Source organism: Gasterosteus aculeatus, chromosome 4 (genome assembly GCF_964276395.1).
Source record: "Gasterosteus aculeatus chromosome 4, fGasAcu3.hap1.1, whole genome shotgun sequence".
In the NCBI taxonomy this organism is placed as follows: Eukaryota; Metazoa; Chordata; class Actinopteri; order Perciformes; family Gasterosteidae; genus Gasterosteus; species Gasterosteus aculeatus.
The window spans coordinates 9,987,907-10,008,305 of record NC_135691.1 but is presented as its reverse complement, the minus strand read 5'-3'; the positions used below and the strand labels follow the sequence as shown (position 1 = coordinate 10,008,305).

Sequence of the window (20,399 nt, the reverse complement as noted above, 5' to 3'; positions counted from 1 at the left end):
CAAATCCTTTCATGTAATGATTTTTCACATGTCATTTATATTAGCTTACACAAACACTTCAACCATTTGTTCTTGGACCGGCTCCTCCGTCAAATTTTACAACCCATTGTGGCCCGCGAGTCAAAAAGTTTGCCGACCCCTGCTATAGACCTGTCCTAGGAGGGACATCTGATGGACAACCAAGTACTGCAAGCTAGACCATTATGAGGTTGTATAGACAAGTTGTAAATTAAATCTGACTAAAAAAAACTAATTACATTTTAGTCTAGTTTTCGTCGACATAAACTAGACTAAAGATAAGAAGGATTAAAATGACTAAATGTGACTAAAACTAATATGCATTTTCGTCTAACGACTAAGACTAAGACTAAATAAAAAATAGCGGCCAAAATTAACACTGCTTCATATCCAACTCTAAGGGCCGCTGTTGGTCTTTAAAATACATTTGAGGCTTTGGAAATGCAGCTACACCTCCAGTACTTGTTTTGTTGTACTGCAGGGAGCAGGACATTCGGCGTTCGTTTTCATCAATGAATGTTATGCTTTTAATATATACGTTGTCACACTTTGGATTATAAGGACTTTAACAGAACGACTATTCTTTTCACTTATTTTCTTCTCAACACACTATTGGATTGCTTTTGGAAAATGGCTTTTTTCAGCAGCGAAGCCAAGATTACATGGCAAGTACGGGCCTTTATCCTCATTATAGTAATTGATGCGACTGTCAGTCAGATCCGTTATTCTGTACCCGAGGAGATGAGAAAGGGATCCTTCGTAGGAAACGTTGCCGAAGATTTAGGCATCGACGCGAAAAGACTGATGACAAGCGGTGCCCGAATTGTTAGCGTCGACAGCAGCGAGTATATTAGACTTGATGCAGACAAAGGGATTCTTGTCGTTGGGGAAAGAATAGATAGAGAACAGCTCTGCGGACAGTCAGCGCCCTGCAGCTTGAATTTTGAAATGATTCTTATGAATCCAATGCAACTTCATAGCGTCGTTGTTGAAGTGTTGGATGTTAATGACAATGCACCCGTGTTTCATGAGAAAGAAGTGCGTATAGACATACTAGAATCTGCTCTCCCGGGAACTGAAATATTACAGGAGAGTGCAATCGACCCGGATGTTGGCATGAACGCTTTACACATTTATACGTTACATCCGACGACACATTTTAACATCAAGGTCCTTTCTAGCCCAAATGGTCATAAATATGCACAGTTGTTTCTTTCTTCTGCTTTGGACCGCGAGAAAGAGGAAAATATGCTTCTCACACTTACTGCGGTGGACGGTGGTGAACCACAGAGATCAGGGACACTTAAAATCCACGTAAATGTTCGAGACACAAACGACAACGCTCCGGTCTTTACTCAAACGATTTTCAAGGCTTCAGTTGAAGAAAATGTTCCAAAAGGAACCTTAGTGTTGGTCTTGAGCGCAAACGATGCAGATGACGGGATGAATGGCCGTGTCACATACCACTTTAATCGCATGTCTAGTAATGTTGCCGAACTATTTAACCTGGATGAAAACACCGGCTACTTAACTGTGAATGGTCACATCAATTATGAGGAAAGTAAAATATATGAGATTGGTGTTCAAGCAAAAGATCAAGGTGGACAGAGCACGTCAACTAATGTCATAATTGAGGTGACGGATGTAAACGACAATGCACCTGTAATAACATTAACCTCGTTCTCTAGCGTCATCGCTGAGGACTCTCCCAGCGGGACCACTGTGGCTATAATAAACATCAAAGATCTAGACTCGGGCCAGAACGGTAAAGTAGACTGCTCAGTTAACGGCAATATTCCGTTTAAAATTCACTCGTCTCTAAAGAATTATTATACCTTAGTAACAAACGGTGTCCTTGACAGAGAGTGTAACCCTTATTACAATATCACCTTCACGGCTATGGATGAAGGGAGCCCAAAACTTTCGACCAACAAGACAATAACGCTTCGAGTGTCCGACGTAAATGATAACGCCCCCACGTTTGAACAGAGTTATTATGAAGCTAATGTTATGGAGAATAACTCTCCGGGAATGTCTATTTTTTCCGTTAAAGCTCACGACTCTGACTTGGGCCAAAACGCACAATTGTCGTATCTTCTCCTTGATACTCAATTAAACGGTAACCCAATATCAACCTACATATCTGTTAATGCAGAAAGTGGATTTATACAGGCAGTTCGATCATTTGACTATGAGCAAATTAAAAATCTCTATATTCTCGTAAAAGGACAGGATGGAGGTTCCCCACCTTTAAGCAGCAATACAACAGTTAGAATAAACATCCAGGATCAGAACGACAACCCTCCTCAGGTTCTGTACCCGGTCCTGACTGGAGGCTCTCTGGTGGCTGAGATGGTTCCTCGTTCAGCAGATGTGGGCTATCTGGTCACTAAAGTGGTGGCTGTTGACGTGGACTCTGGACAGAACGCCTGGCTCTCCTATAAACTGCAGAAAGCCACAGACAGGGCGCTGTTTGAAGTGGGCCTACAGAATGGAGAAATAAGAACTATCCGCGGAGTCACTGATAAAGATGCTGTGAAACAAAGACTGACTGTGATAGTGGAGGACAACGGGCAGCCCTCTCGTTCAGCCACAGTCATTGTTAACGTGGCGGTGGCGGACAGCTTCCCTGAAGTGCTGTCTGAGTTCACTGACTACACACAAGACAAGGAGTACAATGACAACCTGACCTTCTACTTGGTGTTGGCTTTGGCTGTAGTTTCCTTCCTCTTCATCACTTGTTTAGTGGTTATTATATCAGTGAAGATCTACAGGTGGAGACAGTCTCGCGTCCTGTATCACTCCAATCTCCCTGTGATTCCGTATTATCCACCACGTTACTCAGACACTCTGGGGACAGGGACTCTCCCACACGTGTACAACTACGAGGTGTGCAGGACGAATGACTCCAGAAAGAGTGACTGTAAGTTCGGAACAGTCGGTAGTCAGAACGTGCTGATAATGGACCCCAGTTCTACAGGGACGATGCAGCGGATGAAAACTGAGAAGAACATCCTTGATGAACCAGACTCTCCTTTGGAGGTGAGGTCTTTGATATGTTGATTTTCACATTTATTTATCATGTAAGTGTTTGTTGTGTGGTTTCCCTCATGTTAACCCATGACCTTTTACACAGAACCAACTTATGGATATGTCAAGCCATTGGAGTTATGATTTTTTCCCCTCATTCATGACATTTGGGATTTGGACCATATTGAAAAGTCTCTGTCGGTGAAACAAGTGTTCAGGCAGAGCGCTCATTTTTCCATGTATAAAGAGAGGAACAATACTTAACAACTTTATTTCGATCAAAGACTGTAACATCAAAGGATTACTTTATTTACTTTGGTTTGTTTTTCAAATGAATTGTACACAGAAGGCTATTGATCTCATATATTATTAAATTTGCAGTGGCGTTTGAGAAAACCTTCTCGCAAAAAGGGGCGTTTGAATTGTAGGTTATTTTGGCCGTTTCTTCTCTTCTTTCCTTGTCTCAATCACATCATGCCCCAAATCACGGAGCTTGAAAAGACGTAACTTATCGGTAGTGTTGTTCAAGACATTGGTGTCGATGTGCTAAGGCTGCGGTCTTGTCGTCCCCGTATTTCCACTAAGCAAAGCAGCAGTGCACCGGGCTGAAAACGGATGAGGTTGTTTTATTCGCAAACGACAGAAAAGACAAGAGCAGCATGTGTAAAACTACGAGGTGGGCAATACCAGTGACTCAAGAAAGAGTGACTTTATTTCTTCTAAATTAGTCACTGTCCTTGGTGCTGAAACGGTAAACGCAATCATTTTGAAGCAAAGTCTTAACGAGTTTCAAATGCAGGCCAACTACATAGGGGAACACGAAATATAAAACGAACAGCAAACTTAATGTTTTAATATATAATATTCCATTATTAAGATTAATCACCACATATTTAGTTAATCATCATACTTGTGAGGGAGGGCTTTCCTTATCTTCCCTGTTGTACTCGTGACAGTTCTCTCTCTCTCTCTCTCTCTCTCTCTCTCTCTCTCTCTCTCTCTCTCTCTCTCTCTGAGTGAAGGAGGTTTGCGCGAGCGGAGCGTGTTGCTGAGAGCGGTATAGGTTTGTTTCGAGCGTAATTTGTCCACTGGTGGATGTGAGATAGACATAGGATTGTAGCGCATACGTGTGTTAGTGGTTGAGTGGACTTGTTGGGGGGCTTGTTTTCCTAAAGTGTGCGTTTCTTTGCAGCCGATCAGCTGTCGCTGGTCGGCATGCTGAACGCCACTATGGAACTCACTCGCCTGACGAGGAAACACGGCGTCAGGATCGCACCGGGTTTTTCGTGCTCGGTGGAGGAATGCGGCTTGGCCGTGGGGAGAGTGGTCGGCCACGGCAACGTGAAATCCGCCGCCCGCATGAATAACGCGGTGGTGATTTTTCTAGGGAGCGTTGAGAAAGCCAACGTGGTGGTAGAGAAGGGGATCGTGGTAGACGACACGCTGGTGCCCGTCCTTCCTCTCACCACACCAGCGACCAGAGTCACGCTGTCTAACGTTCCTCCGTTTATCAGAGACGAGACGCTGATTAAGGAGCTGGAGAGGCATGGAAAAATTATGTCTCAGATCAGGAAAGTGCCTTCGGGGTGCAAATCCCCTCTCCTGAGGCATGTGGTATCACACAGAAGAACACTTCTAATGATATTAAATGACAGAGACAAGGATCTCAATCTGGTTTTCAGGATTAGAGTGGATGGTTTTGACTACGTAGTGTTTGCGACCTCGGAGAACACCAAATGTTTTAGCTGTGGGGAGGAGGGACATCTCAGCAGAAAATGTCCAGCAAAGACCTCTTCTGTCCAGAACATTAGGGGAGGGGACAATGGGAGGGAAGGGCAGGAGGGGGATGGCAAAGCGCAGCAGGGAAGTAGGGACAAGACCGGAGGGGTCCAGCAGGTTAGTCAGGAGGGGGCGGAGGTGACAGGCGAAGCCCGGAAGGAGGGTGAGAGGGGGACTGGTGAGGTTCAACAACGAAGCACAGTGGGCGAGGAGGGGACTGATGAGGTTCAACAACGGAGCACGGTGGGCGAAGAGGGGATGAGCGAAGTCCCGCAGGTGGGTGAGGAGGGGACAGGTGAGGTTGAGCGGGGGTCTAGGGAGGGTGAGGAGGGGACCAGTGAAGTCCGTCAGGCGGGTGAAGAGGAGACAGGGAAAGTCGAACAGAGGAGCATGTCGAGCGAGGAGGGAGAAGGTGAAGTCCGGCAGTCGGGGGTGGGGGGAACAGGTGAGGTCAAGCAAGGAAGGATGACGTGTGCGAGTGAGACAGACAAGTTTAAGCAAATAAGTAGGGAAGTCCAGCAGGGGAGCCAGGAGGGCGGGGGGGGGTTTGAGAACGAAAGCCAGGGGCTTGAAGGGAGACAGGAGAGAACAGTTGAAACGCAGCAGATAAGTCAGGTGGGTGGGGGGGGGCAAGAAGAGACAGGGGTGGCCCAACAGGTAAGCCAGGTGAGCATAGAGGGAGCTGAGGAGGGTCAGGCGAGGAGTCAGGGGAGTGCTGAAGGAGAGGAGGAGACAGGGATGGTGATGGAAAGCGACATAGACATGGAGGGAGATGAAGGAGCGCTCAAAATCCCTCGCCGGAAAAGGAAAACGAAGAGCAAAAATGGGAGCTCACAGGCGAAGAAAGGAGCTGCAAACATGAGGAAAGGGAGCGAAGAAGCAAGGTCTGGGTCTGACATGGAGGTAGACTCTGCTGACAGTCAGTCCTCTGACTTCAAGGCTGACAGTCAGAGGAGCACCAGAGAATACAGCGTGAGGAAGATTAAAGTGTTTTTACAAAAAACGAAAAACATGAAGGGAGTTAAGGTAGAGGACTACTTCTCCGATAAAGAGGAGTTCGCTAAGTTTGTCCGGATGCATATGAGCAGTAAGGACAGGGGAGGCCTAATAAGGCAGGAAGTATACCGGCTGAGGAAAATAGTACAGAAAATCAATAATGATCTCAATGTTGATGAAGAAGTCACTGATGAATGACGCAGAATGGAAACGCAACAGCAGCTCGAAGATCTCGCTTTGCTTATTCTTTATCTCAATAATCATGAGCCACATCAACATTAGCACATTAAACATCAACGGGGCCAGGGATGCAACGAAAAGGTCCTTGCTGTATCAGTTGATGAAAGTTAAAGGCATCGATGTCTGTTTCTTACAAGAAACGCACAGCGATAAGTCTAATGAGACCGACTGGAAAAGGGAATGGGGGGGCGACATTGTGCTTAGTCACAACACCACAACCAGTGGGGGGGTCGGTGTCCTCTTTTCAAAAACCTTCATGCCACAGTCAATGGAGGTAAAGCATGTGGTGGAGGGAAGACTGTTGGTGGTGAAAGCAATGTTTGAACACATTACCTGCGTTTTTGTGAATGTCTATGCTCCTGTTTCAGGACCTGATCGAGTGGTTTTTTTACATGCTTTAAGCACTGTTTTAGGCAGTGTGAGTGAGGAAGCTTTTTTATTTTTGGGAGGGGATTTTAACTCCACGGAAAATGATCTTTTAGACAGGAACCACATAGAACCTCACGGTCCGTCACAGCGAGCTCTGAAGCAGCTGATAGCAGAACACGAGGTCGTGGATGTGTGGAGGTGTTTGAACGGGAACGAGAGGCAGTACACTTGGGCCCACTCCAGAGGGAGTATCATTTCCTTAGCCAGGCTGGACAGGTTTTATTGTTTTAGACACCATTTTAACATCTACAAAGTGTGCAGGATGGTGCCTGTGGGTTTTACTGATCATGCCCTGGTTTTATGCAAAGTTTTTATAAATAACTGCAAGGCCAAGAGTGCATACTGGCATTTCAACACAGCTCTTTTAGAGGACACACTTTTTAAGGACGTGTTTAAGTTCTTTTGGAGTGGTTTTAAGAACAGGAAACATGATTTTACTTCTCTAAAACAGTGGTGGGATTATGGGAAGATAGAAATAAAGCAGCTCTGTCAACAGTACACTCTCAATGTCACACGAGACATCACTGGGTCTATGAGGAATCTAGAGTCTGAAATTGTGGAGTTGCAGAACATAGCAGAATCCACCGGAAATCGAGAGCACATTAAAGATCTCAAGTCAAAAAAATCTGCGCTGGCAGACCTGCTGGGCACTAAAGCTCAAGGGGCATTGGTGAGGTCACGCTTCATGAGTGCAACATTGATGGACGCACCATCTAGATTTTTCTTTGGACTGGAGAAGAGGAATGGCCAAAGCAGGGTCGTGCACACTCTACGCTCAGCGACAGGCCAGGAACTAAAAGACCCCAAAGACATCCGAAAGAGAGCTGTGACATTCTACTCTGAACTATACCGCAGTGAGTACAGAGAGGAGGATGGACTATTTGACTGTTTTTGCACTGAGCTTCCAAAAGTTCCAGAGGATGTAAATGCCGCGTTGGAGGGCCCTCTGTTGGCAACCGAACTCTATGTGGCTCTACAGAGCATGGAGGGGGGTAAGGCCCCGGGAATCGACGGGATTCCAGTGGAGTTTTACAGAGAGTTCTGGAGCGTGATGGGGGAAGACCTTTTAACTGTTTTTCATGAGAGTTTTAATGACAGGAATTTGCCGCTGAGTTGCAGGAGAGCAGTGCTGACCTTACTGCCGAAAAAAGGAGACCTGCAAGAAGTAAAGAACTGGCGTCCGGTGTCCCTTCTCTGTGCAGACTACAAAATCCTGTCCAAAGCATTGGCCAACAGGCTACGGGAGGTAATGGACCTGGTCATCCACCAAGACCAAACTTACTGTGTGCCCGGCAGGAACATACTGGACAATGTGTCCTTAATTCGGGATATTTTGGACATCTCTAGTTCATTGGGCATTAAGGCTGGTCTCATTTCGTTAGACCAGGAAAAGGCATTTGACAGGGTTGAGCACCACTACCTCTGGAGGACTCTAGAGAGTTTTGGCCTCAGCCCAGGGCTTATGGCAATGATTAAGGTTTTGTATCGGGACATTGAGAGTGTACTAAAAATTAATGGGAGTCTTAGTGGCCCATTTAAAGTGTGCAGAGGAGTAAGACAGGGCTGCTCTATCTCAGGGATGCTCTACGCCCTGGCTATAGAACCAATGTTATGCAGAATAAGGGCAAACATTGAAGGGCTGGTTTTAAAGGGCTTTCACAAAAATCTTATTCTGTCAGCCTATGCCGACGATATTGTCGTGTTTATTAAAAATCAGGAAGAGGTTGGTAGACTGGGTACGATTGTGAAAGACTTTGGTAAACTTTCGGCGGCAAGAGTTAACTGGGCCAAAAGTGAGGCACTGGCAGTGGGAACCTGGAAAGGGGATCTACCCAGTCTACCGGGGGGCTTAACCTGGAAGACAGATGGGTTCAAATACCTGGGCGTTTATATGGGTAGTAATGACACAGTCCAAAAAAATTGGGAGGGGATGGAGGAGAAAATTAAAGGAAGACTGGGAAAATGGAAATGGCTGAAACCACACATGTCATACAGAGGGAGAACCCTTGTGATCAACAACCTGGTGGCATCTGCCCTATGGCATAGGCTGGCCTGTATGGAACCACCCAAAGGTCTCTTACAGAGAGTGCAGGCCATTTTAGTGGACTTTTTTTGGGACAAAATGCACTGGGTCCCTCAAAGTGTCCTTTTTCTAGAAAAGGGGGAAGGGGGGCAGGGGCTGGTGCACATTCCTAGTAGAGTGGCAACCTTTAGGTTCCAGTTTACACAAAGATACCTTACAGGTCCAACACAAGTGGTTTGGAGAGACTTGACCAGCTTCATCTTGAGGAAAGCAGCGGGCCTGGGAATAGACACTGCACTTTTTTTAATGGATTTTAATCTTGTCAAACTACGTGGATTATCTCCTTTTTATCAGTCCCTTTTTCGGGCATGGAACTTTTTTAGCTGGGAGAGACTAGGGCCGGCCTGCTCCCTACACTGGCTGCTCGAGGAACCTCTGGTGAATGGAGCCAGGTTGGACGTACAGGACGGCACTACACCAGGTCTTAACAGCCTGCTATGTTCCTCTGGGACCACCACCCTGAGGAAAGTGGTGGCGGTGGCCGGTCCTGAAATGACAAATGCACCTGCAGTGGCTTGTCTGCTTGGGTTGAAATCCATTCGGCAAAGCAGAAGGATACTCAACAGGTGGGCTGACCAACTGACAGGAGAAGAAAGAAAGATGCTGCAGGAGTACAGCAGAGGAGAGGAAACCCCAAGAGAAGATGATCCGTTTCCAGACCTAGGCTTTGTTCCGATGCTGCAAGGGGGCTCGGGACCACTACTAGACGGAGCAAAGGAGAAGCTGGACCTGCACACTGCAAAAGGGAAGGCAATCTATGCGCGGTGTGTTAAAGCATTGAACTGGAGAAAGCTGAATAGGAGAGCAGACACAGTGTGGAGAAAAGAGCTGGGTATAAGCACTGGCAGCAAAGTGGGATGGAAGGTTTTATACAAACCTCCGATCAAAAAGAGAACTGGTGACTTACAATGGAGGATTTTACATGGGGCGATTGCTGTAAACGCTTTTATTTCTGTTATCAACCCAGGTGTAGCCAGACACTGTCTTTTTTGTGGCGAAGTAGAGACTGTTTTTCATTGTTTTTATTATTGCAAGAGGCTCTACTCCCTCTTCAATGCACTGCAGAATGTTTTTAACCATTTTGAGGAAGGATGGTCTCAGAACACCTTCATAGTAGGTGTCAGCTACAATAAAAAACACGCCACAAAATGGAAGCTGCTCAACTTTGTAGTAGGAGCAGCTAAACTTGCAATTTATTGTAGCAGGAAGAACAGAGTAGAGGGCAGGGCCGGACAAGAGGCACTCCCGGCCTTCGTGTCCCTGGTCAAGGCCAGAGTCTGGGTCGATTTCAATTTTTTCAAAAGCATGAACAACGTAGACGAGTTCATTGGAAAGTGGTGCTTCAAGGAGGCAATCTGCTGTGTTAGTGGAGATGACCTAATTTTTAGGCCACCTTTCTAGCTCTTTTTGAGGAGACATCGTTTTGTTTTGGGTATGTTGTATGGTCATGGAAGATGGCCCATGTTTTATGTATTGTGTGTCCTTGATTTTATATAAATAAAGGTTTTTCAAAATCAAATCTCTCTCTCTCTCTCTCTCTCTCTCTCTCTCTCTCTCTCTCTCGCTCTCTCGCTCTCTCTCTCTCGCTATCTATCTTAACCATTAGTTAACTAATAGTATCAATGTTTTACCAAAAACATCTTTAATGAAAAAAAAAACAATGTAACAGGTTTAACAAAAAAAGTGGAATGGCTGAATAGAAGATATCCCAAAAACACACATTCGGCTACCTTTTTCTTAACCATTTATTAATATCAAATACACTAATTAGTAGAATTTTTAGTGTACTTTACATTTCATTTTTGATTCATTTTTTAAATGCTTCTTGTTGTTTCTCGATAGTACATTACTGTGTTCTCAACAAAAATAATCTAACATATTTCATAGAAGAACTGAATTTATTTAAATTGTTTGAATCGTATATTTAAATTGGTATTAATATTGTAGACTTCACGTGCATTTCCTTGGACGGGCTCTGAGCGCCGCTGATGATACATCACTGACTAACAGTGTAAGCAGCGCAGCAGTCCACCCCTTTCAATCCGTTCAATGTTTCACTGCTCAGAGAAGACACGGTCCGTCTCCTCATGTGTTATAACGAAGAATTTATCGAGGATTTTCTCTACTTATGATATCGTTTCCTTTTTTTCAACAACGATCAGCTTTGGATGGAAAAGGATTACCGTTCATCTTCAGTTGGATTCATGATGGCGTTTATGTGGATAACCGATCTTAGAGGCCGAGGACAAACACTGTTTGTCATTCTTTGTCTTTTTAAGCTGAGCTCAGTGACTGGACAAGCTCGCTATTCCGTGCCAGAGGAACAGGCAGAAGGGTCTTTCGTTGGAAACATCGCTAGAGATTTAGGTTTGGATGTTGCGAGGCTCATATCTGGTAAAGCTCGCATTATTACAAAGGAGAGTCGACAGTACGTTGATTTAAACCGGGACAAAGGCACCCTCGTGATTAAAGAGCGAATCGACCGAGAAGAGCTGTGTGGAAAGACGACGCCCTGTAGCTTCAGTTTCGAAGTCATTTTAGAAAATCCCATCCAGCTTTATCGGGTCACCGTGGAGGTAATAGACGTGAACGATAACAGCCCGTCGTTCCCAAGGGATGAAATCCGTTTGAATATTGTTGAAAGTGTTGTAACGGGGACTCGCTTCTCTCTCATGAGTGCCGATGATCCCGATGTTGGAATTAATGACATTCAAAAATACATCCTCAAGCCCGTGGATCATTTTAAATTAGAAGTACAGAGCCAGCCTGATGGAGGTAAATCCATCGAAATGGTTTTACAAAACCCGTTAGACCGAGAAAAAGAAGAGACTCACACGCTCGTTCTGATTGCTTCAGATGGAGGAGAACCACACAGATCAGGGACAGTACGCATTCATATCACTGTGCTAGATGCTAACGATAATGCGCCAGTTTGTAGTCAGCCGGTTTATAAAGCAGAAGTCAAGGAGAACTCCCCAGAAGGAACAGTAGTAACCACTGTGAGTGCCAATGACGCAGATACAGGAGTCAATGGTGAAATAACATTTTCCATTCCGTATGCCACCAAAAAGTCGAAGGAGCTTTTTGAAGTAAATGTTAAAACGGGAGAGATTAAAGTTGCAGGTAAGCTAGACTTTGAAATAGCCAAAACGTATCAATTAAACGTTAAGGCTAGTGACCAAGGAGGACTATCTGATACGTGCAAACTCCTAATTCAAATGATTGATGAGAATGACAACATACCTGCAATACAGCTGATGTCATTTGCAAACTCGATATCTGAGGACTCTCCTCCAGGTACAACTATTGCTGTTATTAATGTGCATGATGTTGACTCTGATGGTAATGGTGTGGTCAAATGCTCCATTGACTCTGACATGCCTTTCAAAATTGAGTCTTCATTAACAGGATATTATACTATAGTAACCGATAACGTCCTAGACAGAGAAACTATCCCTGAGTACAACATCACTATAACGGTCTCTGACCAAGGCTCCCCTCCTCTGACTAGCAGGAAGCAAATCAATGTAAAAGTGTCTGATGTGAATGACAACCCTCCTGAATTCCACCAGTCAGAATACAGTAAGACTTTACCAGAGAACAACTCTCCTGGGTTTTCTGTGTTCACTCTCAGTGCTCGTGATGCAGACTCGGGCCAAAACGCCCGGGTGTCTTACTTCCTGGAGGAGAAAGAGATCAATGGGGCAGCTGTGTCCTCGTTAGTGTCCGTAAATTCAGAAAGTGGTGTCATTCACGCAGTGAGGTCGTTTGATTTTGAGCAAATCAAAAGCTTTGAATTCAACGTAACTGCTCGTGATGCTGGATCTCCTCCTCTGAGTTCAGTTGCTACAGTTAGATTAATAGTCCAAGACGTGAACGACAACCCTCCCCAGGTTCTGTACCCTGTGCAGACTGGAGGCTCTCTGGTGGCTGAGATGGTTCCTCGTTCAGCAGATGTGGGCTATCTGGTCACTAAAGTGGTGGCTGTTGACGTGGACTCTGGACAGAACGCCTGGCTCTCCTATAAACTGCAGAAAGCCACAGACAGGGCGCTGTTTGAAGTGGGCTTACAGAATGGAGAAATAAGAACTATCCGCGGAGTCACTGATAAAGATGCTGTGAAACAAAGACTGACTGTGATAGTGGAGGACAACGGGCAGCCCTCTCGTTCAGCTACAGTCATTGTTAACGTGGCGGTGGCGGACAGCTTCCCTGAAGTGCTGTCTGAGTTCACTGACTACACACAAGACAAGGAGTACAATGACAACCTGACCTTCTACCTAGTGTTGGCTTTGGCTGTAGTTTCCTTCCTCTTCATCACGTGTTTAGTGGTTATTATATCGGTGAAGATCTACAGATGGAGACAGTCTCGCGTCCTGTATCACTCCAATCTCCCTGTGATTCCGTATTATCCACCACGTTACTCAGACACTCTGGGGACAGGGACTCTCCCACACGTGTACAACTACGAGGTGTGCAGGACGAATGACTCCAGAAAGAGTGACTGTAAGTTCGGCACAGTCGGTAGTCAGAACGTGCTGATAATGGACCCCAGTTCTACAGGGACGATGCAGCGGATACAGAGTGAGAAGAACATCCTGGATGAACCAGACTCTCCTCTAGAGGTTAGTTAAATAATGTGGCTACTTTTATATAGCTCCTAATTGTTGTTTTATTCTTCTGTTAGATCTGTTTAGTCCTTTTATTTAATAGACAATGCAAGTCATCATTCTCTACATATATAATAAACCGTCTCAAGACAAAGTTCTCAAATATCAAATTTTATCAAAATGAAATTAAAACGTATGAAATAAAAAACGATGTTAAAATAAAAAGGACGGGAATAGCATGAGATGATATCGTATATCTTTCAGCATAATGAACAAAACCTAATTTCAAAATCACTTTCTTGTGTTTTTTATTTTAATATTTTGAAGAAAACGTTCCTATATATTTTTACGAAGATATTCTTGAACATGTTCTATATTTTATATGTTGCTGCTGTTATTGTTTTCCTAAAATACTATTATAATTAAAAAACATTAACATATAATATAGTCTTATTTTAGCTCTAGATATTAAAGAATTTCTTACATTGCTATTAATTAATTGCTTTGAAGTTTTTCATGGGCTTCACTGACTCTTGTTTTATGATTACTGTAATTTTATTGACTATTTTGTGTTCATTGTGCCGTCCTTGCTAAACCTCTTTAATTACCACTCAAGTCCAAACTCATCCTTTTTACAATAAGCTGTTATTCACAAGTTCAGCACATTAGTGTTGGACAGCTGCTACTAATGTGACTGGTCTAGTAACACTGCTGTGTTTCCGTTTTTCTTTTTGTGGTTGCAGTATTTGAGTAGCATTTGATCGTACGTCAATTCCTCTGTTACCAAATCCCGTATTTAATCGTTTACGTTGCACTAACTTTACTTTTGTTGCCGTCGGTTCCCATGTTGGATCTAAAAAATAGTTTTTCTATGTGCATTTGAGTTATTTCCTCTACATGAACTCTAAGGGACGCTGTTGATCAGTAAAACAGATTATACTGTTCTGACTGTGCAGGGAGAGGTGGAGAGAAAGCGCAGGGGGAGGAACGCTTTATTTCATGTAGGGAGGTTTAACGGACACACACTCGTCTTTTCACGGCATTTTTTGTTTCATTAATTGTATGATTAATAGTACGAATAGTGCAGCCGAATTTCAAATTAGTTGAACGTGGAATATAAATCATTTTTACATTTTGGATTTTACTGGTAACGACATGGGGAATAGCCAGAGACGATGCGGGAAATGGCTTTCTTGTTGGACACTTGCAACGCAGCTGTTCATTTTTGTCTTCGTGATTTCCACCGTCAACGGTCAAATTCGTTACTCAATTCTGGAGGAGATGAAGAAAGGTTCGCTTGTCGGGAATGTAGCACAAGATCTCGGTTTGGATCTGAAAAGGCTCCGCTCCGGTCGGGCCCGCATCGTGACCGGAGAAAACAATCAGTTAACCGAGCTAAAAACAGACAAAGGGATTTTAGTCGTGAATGAGAGAATCGACCGAGAAGAGCTCTGTGGAGACGTTACACCGTGCAGCTTCAGCTTCGAGATCATTTTGGAAAACCCAATTGAACTGCACAGGGTGACAGTCGAGATATTGGACGTAAATGACCATGCGCCAACGTTCAAAAATAATGTAATTAACCTAGAAATCAGTGAATCTGCAACAGTGGGATCTTATTTCGATTTGGAAAACGCCTATGACCCCGATGCAGGCATTCACGGATTACAAAAATATGTTTTATCCTCGAATGATAATTTCGTTTTGAAGCAACACTCCAACGCTGATAGAAACAAGCTTGCAGTAATGATTTTACAGAAGCCACTAGACCGAGAGTTGAATCCACACCTCTCACTAAAGCTGATTGCAGTAGATGGAGGAACTCCACCACGATCTGGTACAGTAAATGTAGAGATCACTGTTCTTGATGCCAATGATAATCCTCCTGTGTTTAATCAATCTCTTTACACTGCTACAGTGATAGAAAATGCACCAATTGGCACATATGTTACGACTGTAAATGCTTCAGATGCTGACACTGGGTCTAATGGCTTAATCACATATACGTTTTCTAACGTGAACGGGAAGACAGGCGAACTATTCGAAATCGATAGCTTAACTGGCAAAATAACGGTAGCTGATAATATCGATTTCGAAAAAGATAAAAAATATGAAATGAGAGTGATTGCCAAAGATCAGGGTAGCCTAAGTGATGCAACGCAAGTTATGATAGAAGTTGCTGACAAAAATGATAATGCTCCAGTTATAAATATAATGTCATATTCCAGCATGATATCGGAGGACGTCCCTGTAGGCACAACTATTGCCGTTTTTCATGTTAGAGATGCAGACTCTGAAAGAAACGGTCAAATTACCTGCTCAATAGATTATTATCTTCCATTTAAAATCCAGTCGTCTTTGACTAATTATTACAATTTGCTTTCAAATGTACCTTTTGATCGTGAAACAATTCCAGAATATAACATAACGATAACGGCAACTGATTCAGGGTCACCTCCTCTTTCTACTAAAATAACGTTACAACTGAAGATCTCTGATGTTAACGATAATGCTCCCCTCTTTACTAGGACAAGTTATTCTGCCTTCATCATTGAAAATAATGTCCCTGGTACGACAATATTTGCTCTGAGCGCTCAAGACTCAGACTGGAATCAAAACGCAAGAATCTCGTACTTTCTAGAAGACAAACAAGTCAGTGGCAGCCCAGTTTCCTCTTATGTATCCATAAACTCCGAAACTGGGGTTCTTCATGCAGTGCGCTCATTTGATTATGAGCAAATCAAGCAGCTTGTATTCTCTGTCAAAGCGCAAGATGGAGGCTCCCCTCCACTCAGCAGCAACGTGACTGTGAAAGTAATGATCCAGGATCAGAACGACAACCCTCCTCAGGTTCTGTACCCGGTCCAGACTGGAGGCTCTCTGGTGGCTGAGATGGTTCCTCGTTCAGCAGATGTGGGCTATCTGGTCACTAAAGTGGTGGCTGTTGACGTGGACTCTGGACAGAACGCCTGGCTCTCCTATAAACTGCAGAAAGCCACAGACAGGGCGCTGTTTGAAGTGGGCTTACAGAATGGAGAAATAAGAACTATCCGCGGAGTCACTGATAAAGATGCTGTGAAACAAAGACTGACTGTGATAGTGGAGGACAACGGGCAGCCCTCTCGTTCAGCTACAGTCATTGTTAACGTGGCGGTGGCGGACAGCTTCCCTGAAGTGCTGTCTGAGTTCACTGACTACACACAAGACAAGGAGTACAATGACAACCTGACCTTCTACTTGGTCTTGGCTTTGGCTGTAGTTTCCTTCCTCTTCATCACGTGTTTAGTGGTTATTATATCGGTGAAGATCTACAGATGGAGACAGTCTCGCGTCCTGTATCACTCCAATCTCCCTGTGATTCCGTATTATCCACCACGTTACTCAGACACTATTGGGACAGGGACTCTCCCACACGTGTACAACTACGAGGTGTGCAGGACGAATGACTCCAGAAAGAGCGACTGTAAGTTCGGCACAGTCGGTAGTCAGAACGTGCTGATAATGGACCCCAGTTCTACAGGAACGATGCAGCGGATACAGAGTGAGAAGAACATCCTGGATGAACCAGACTCTCCTTTAGAGGTGAGGTCTTTTATATGTTGATCTTCACATTTTATTATGTAAGTGCTTTGTGTTGTTGTTAAAAAGGTATGGTTGCCTTTCAAGTGTGCCTGCTAACCCAGTGGTCCCCAACCACCGGGCCGCGGACCAGTACCGGTCCGTGAGCCATTAGCTACTGGGCTGCACCACAGAAAGAATATATATATATATTTTCTGAAAAATGTTTTATTTTGAAAATTTCCCGTCTTTTCTACCAATTATATGCGCTCGTCCCTCTGACATATTCCCCTCGCGTCACCGGGCGTTTTTCTTGAAGTTTACAATTGTCCTCTAACCCGTGCACGGCAGTTCCGCCAAGTTTCGTTATTCGTTCCGCCCGCAACGACTACTACCCCCACACACCACTGGTGTTCTTTCCTTGTTTCAATGACGTGTGCCGGAAAATGAGATATATGAATAGGGAGGACATTAAAATCACTTCACTTATCGGAGCGTTTTTTAAGACATTGGTGTGGATGTGCAAACGCTGCGTTGAAGTCATGCCCGTTTTTCGACTAAACAAAGCACTCAGTGCGCTTAGCTGAAAACAGACGAGGGTATTTTAATCGTCAACGAAATAATAGACAAAAGCAGCGTGTGTACAACTACGAGGTATGCAAGACCAGTGACTAAAAAAAGTTTGTCTTTCTCCTGAATTAGTAGAGGCAAAGTGCACGTTAATACTGATGTCAGGAGATAGTTTGAGTCACTGTCCTTGGTTCTGAAACGGTAAACGGAATCATTTTGAAGTAGCTTTCTTAACGAGTGTCAAATGCAAGCAAAATACACAGGGGAAATAGAAATATAACACAAATTGTCATCTTTTTTAATGTATAATTATTAATTTCACCATATATAGTTAATCATCAAACTTATGGGGGGCTGAAAAAAGGTGTCTTACAAATAAACAAACATACACAATTAAGATCAAATCGATAGAGTTTTTGTAATTCGTTAATAGCCTCACAGTATTCTCACTGTATTTGTTTAATTTTGTCAAACTAAAGGTACGTTATTCTTTATAATGATCTGAATATGAATTTTTCACACGATAACTGAAATTAATTAAATTGTTTTAATCGAATATTTAAAAGGCCATTAATATTGTAGACTTCGATTCCATTTCCTTGGACGGGCTCTGAGCGCCGCTGTTGATACATCACTGACTTACAGTGTGAGAAGCGCAGCAGTCCACCCCTTTCAATCCGTTCAATGTTTCACTGTTCAGAGAAGACACGGTCCGTCTCCTGATGTGTTATAACGAAGCATTTGTCGAGGATTATCTCTGCTGATGATATCGTTTCCTTTTTTTCAACAACGATCATTTTTTTTGGAAAAGGATTACCGTTTATCTTTAGTTGGATCCATGATGGCTTTTATGCGGATAACCGATTTTAGAGGCCGAGGACAAGCTCTGTTTGTCATTCTTTGTCTTTTTAAGCTGAGCTCAGTGACTGGACAGGCTCGCTATTCCGTGCCAGAGGAACAGGCAGAGGGATCTTTCGTTGGAAACATCGCTAGAGATTTAGGTTTGGATGTTGCGAGGCTCAAATCAGGTAAAGCTCGAATTATTACAAAGGAGAGTCGACAGTACGTTGATTTAAACCGGGACAAAGGCACCCTCGTGATTAAAGAGCGAATAGACCGAGAAGAGCTGTGTGGAAAGACGACGCCCTGTAGCTTCAGTTTCGAAGTCATTTTAGAAAATCCAATCCAGCTTTATCGGGTCACCGTGGAGGTAATAGACGTGAACGATAACAGCCCGTCGTTCCCAAGGGATGAAATCCGTTTGAATATTGTTGAAAATGCCCCAGCTGGGACACGGTTCTCAATAGAGCGTGCATTTGATCCCGATGTTGGCATAAATGAAATTACAAAATACATCTTGAAACCCGTTGATCATTTTAAATTAGAAGTACAGAACCAGCCTGATGGAGGTAAATCCATCGAAATGGTTTTACAAAACCCGTTAGACCGAGAAAAAGAGGAGACTCATACACTCGTGCTGATTGCTTCAGACGGAGGAGAACCACACAGATCAGGGACAGTACGCATTCATATCACTGTGTTAGATGCTAACGATAATGCGCCAGTTTGTAGTCAGCCTGTTTATAAAGCAGAAATCAAGGAGAACTCTCCAGAAGGAACAGAAGTAACCACTGTGAGTGCCAATGACGCAGATAAAGGACACCATGGTGAAGTAACATTTTCCATAGCACATGTGACCAGAGAAGTGAAGCCGCTTTTTGAAGTAAATGACAAAACTGGAGAGATTAGCGTTGCGGGTAAACTAGATTTTGAAAAATCTAACACGTATCAATTAAACATTAAGGCTAGTGACCAAGGAGGATATTCAGATACGTGCAAAGTAATAATTCAAATAATTGATGAGAATGATAACGTCCCTACAATACAGCTGATGTCATTTGCTAACTTGATATCCGAGGACTCTCCTCCAGGTACAACTATTGCTGTTATTAATGTGCATGATGTTGACTCTGATGGTAACGGTGTTGTCAAATGCTCCATTGACTCTGACATGCCTTTCAAAATTGAGTCTTCATTAACAGGATATTATACTATAGTAACCGATAACGTCCTAGACAGAGAAAGTATCCCTGAGTACAACATCACTGTAACGGTCTCTGACCAAGGCTCCCCTCCTTTGACTAGCAGGAAGCAAATCAATGTAAAAGTGTCTGATGTGAATGACAACCCTCCTGAATTTGACCTTTCAGAATACAGTAAGACTTTACCAGAGAACAACTCTCCTGGGTTTTCTGTGTTCACTCTCAGTGCTCGTGATGCAGACTCGGGCCAAAACGCCCGGGTGTCTTACTTCCTGGAGGAGAAAGAGGTTAATGGGGCAGCTGTGTCCTCGTTAGTGTCCGTAAATTCAGAAAGTGGTGTCATTCACGCAGTGAGGTCATTTGATTTTGAGCAAATCAAAAGCTTTGAATTCAACGTAACTGCTCGTGATGCTGGATCCCCTCCTCTGAGTTCAGTTGCTACAGTTAGATTAATAGTCCAAGACCTGAACGACAACCCTCCTCAGGTTCTGTACCCGGTGCAGACTGGAGGCTCTCTGGTGGCTGAGATGGTTCCTCGTTCAGCAGATGTGGGCTATCTGGTCACTAAAGTGGTGGCTGTTGATGTGGACTCTGGACAGAACGCCTGGCTCTCCTATAAACTGCAGAAAGCCACAGACAGGGCGCTGTTTGAAGTGGGCTTACAGAATGGAGAAATAAGAACTATCTGCGGAGTCACTCATAAAGATGCTGTGAAACAAAGACTGACTGTGATAGTGGAGGACAACGGGCAGCCCTCTCGTTCAGCTACAGTCATTGTTAACGTGGCGGTGGCGGACAGCTTCCCTGAAGTGCTGTCTGAGTTCACTGACTACACACAAGACAAGGAGTACAATGACAACCTGACCTTCTACTTAGTGTTGGCTTTGGCTGTAGTTTCCTTCCTCTTCATCACGTGTTTAGTGGTTATTATATCGGTGAAGATCTACAGATGGAGACAGTCTCGCGTCCTGTATCACTCCAATCTCCCTGTGATTCCGTATTATCCACCACGTTACTCAGACACTCTGGGGACAGGGACTCTCC

The 20,399-nt window shown here is 44.0% G+C and overlaps 2 protein-coding genes across 5 annotated transcripts in view; both read left to right on the top strand.

Annotated features, from left to right (window-relative positions):
- Positions 1-20,399, top strand: part of LOC120818130 (protocadherin gamma-C5) — a 168,550-nt gene that overhangs the window by 31,735 nt on the left and 116,416 nt on the right. The window lies entirely within an intron of this gene.
- LOC144406144 (uncharacterized) lies at positions 505-13,463 on the top strand. The gene is made up of 4 exons (XM_078100920.1): positions 505-3,060; positions 4,249-5,122; positions 5,273-5,914; positions 10,706-13,463. Exons 1-4 carry the CDS (start codon positions 649-651, stop codon positions 13,207-13,209), a joined length of 6,432 nt encoding a protein of 2,143 aa, XP_077957046.1. The 5' UTR covers positions 505-648; the 3' UTR covers positions 13,210-13,463.

Coding starts and splice junctions, on each gene's coding strand:
- LOC144406144 (XM_078100920.1), top strand. CDS start 649: ATGGCTTTTTTCAGCAGCGAAGCCAAGATTACATGGCAAGTACGGGCC. Junction 3,061..4,248: donor AACCAGACTCTCCTTTGGAG/GTGAGGTCTTTG, acceptor GCAGCCGATCAG/CTGTCGCTGGTCGGCATGCT. Junction 5,915..10,705: donor TGTCCGGATGCATATGAGCA/GTAAGGACAGGG, acceptor TTCTCTACTTAT/GATATCGTTTCCTTTTTTTC.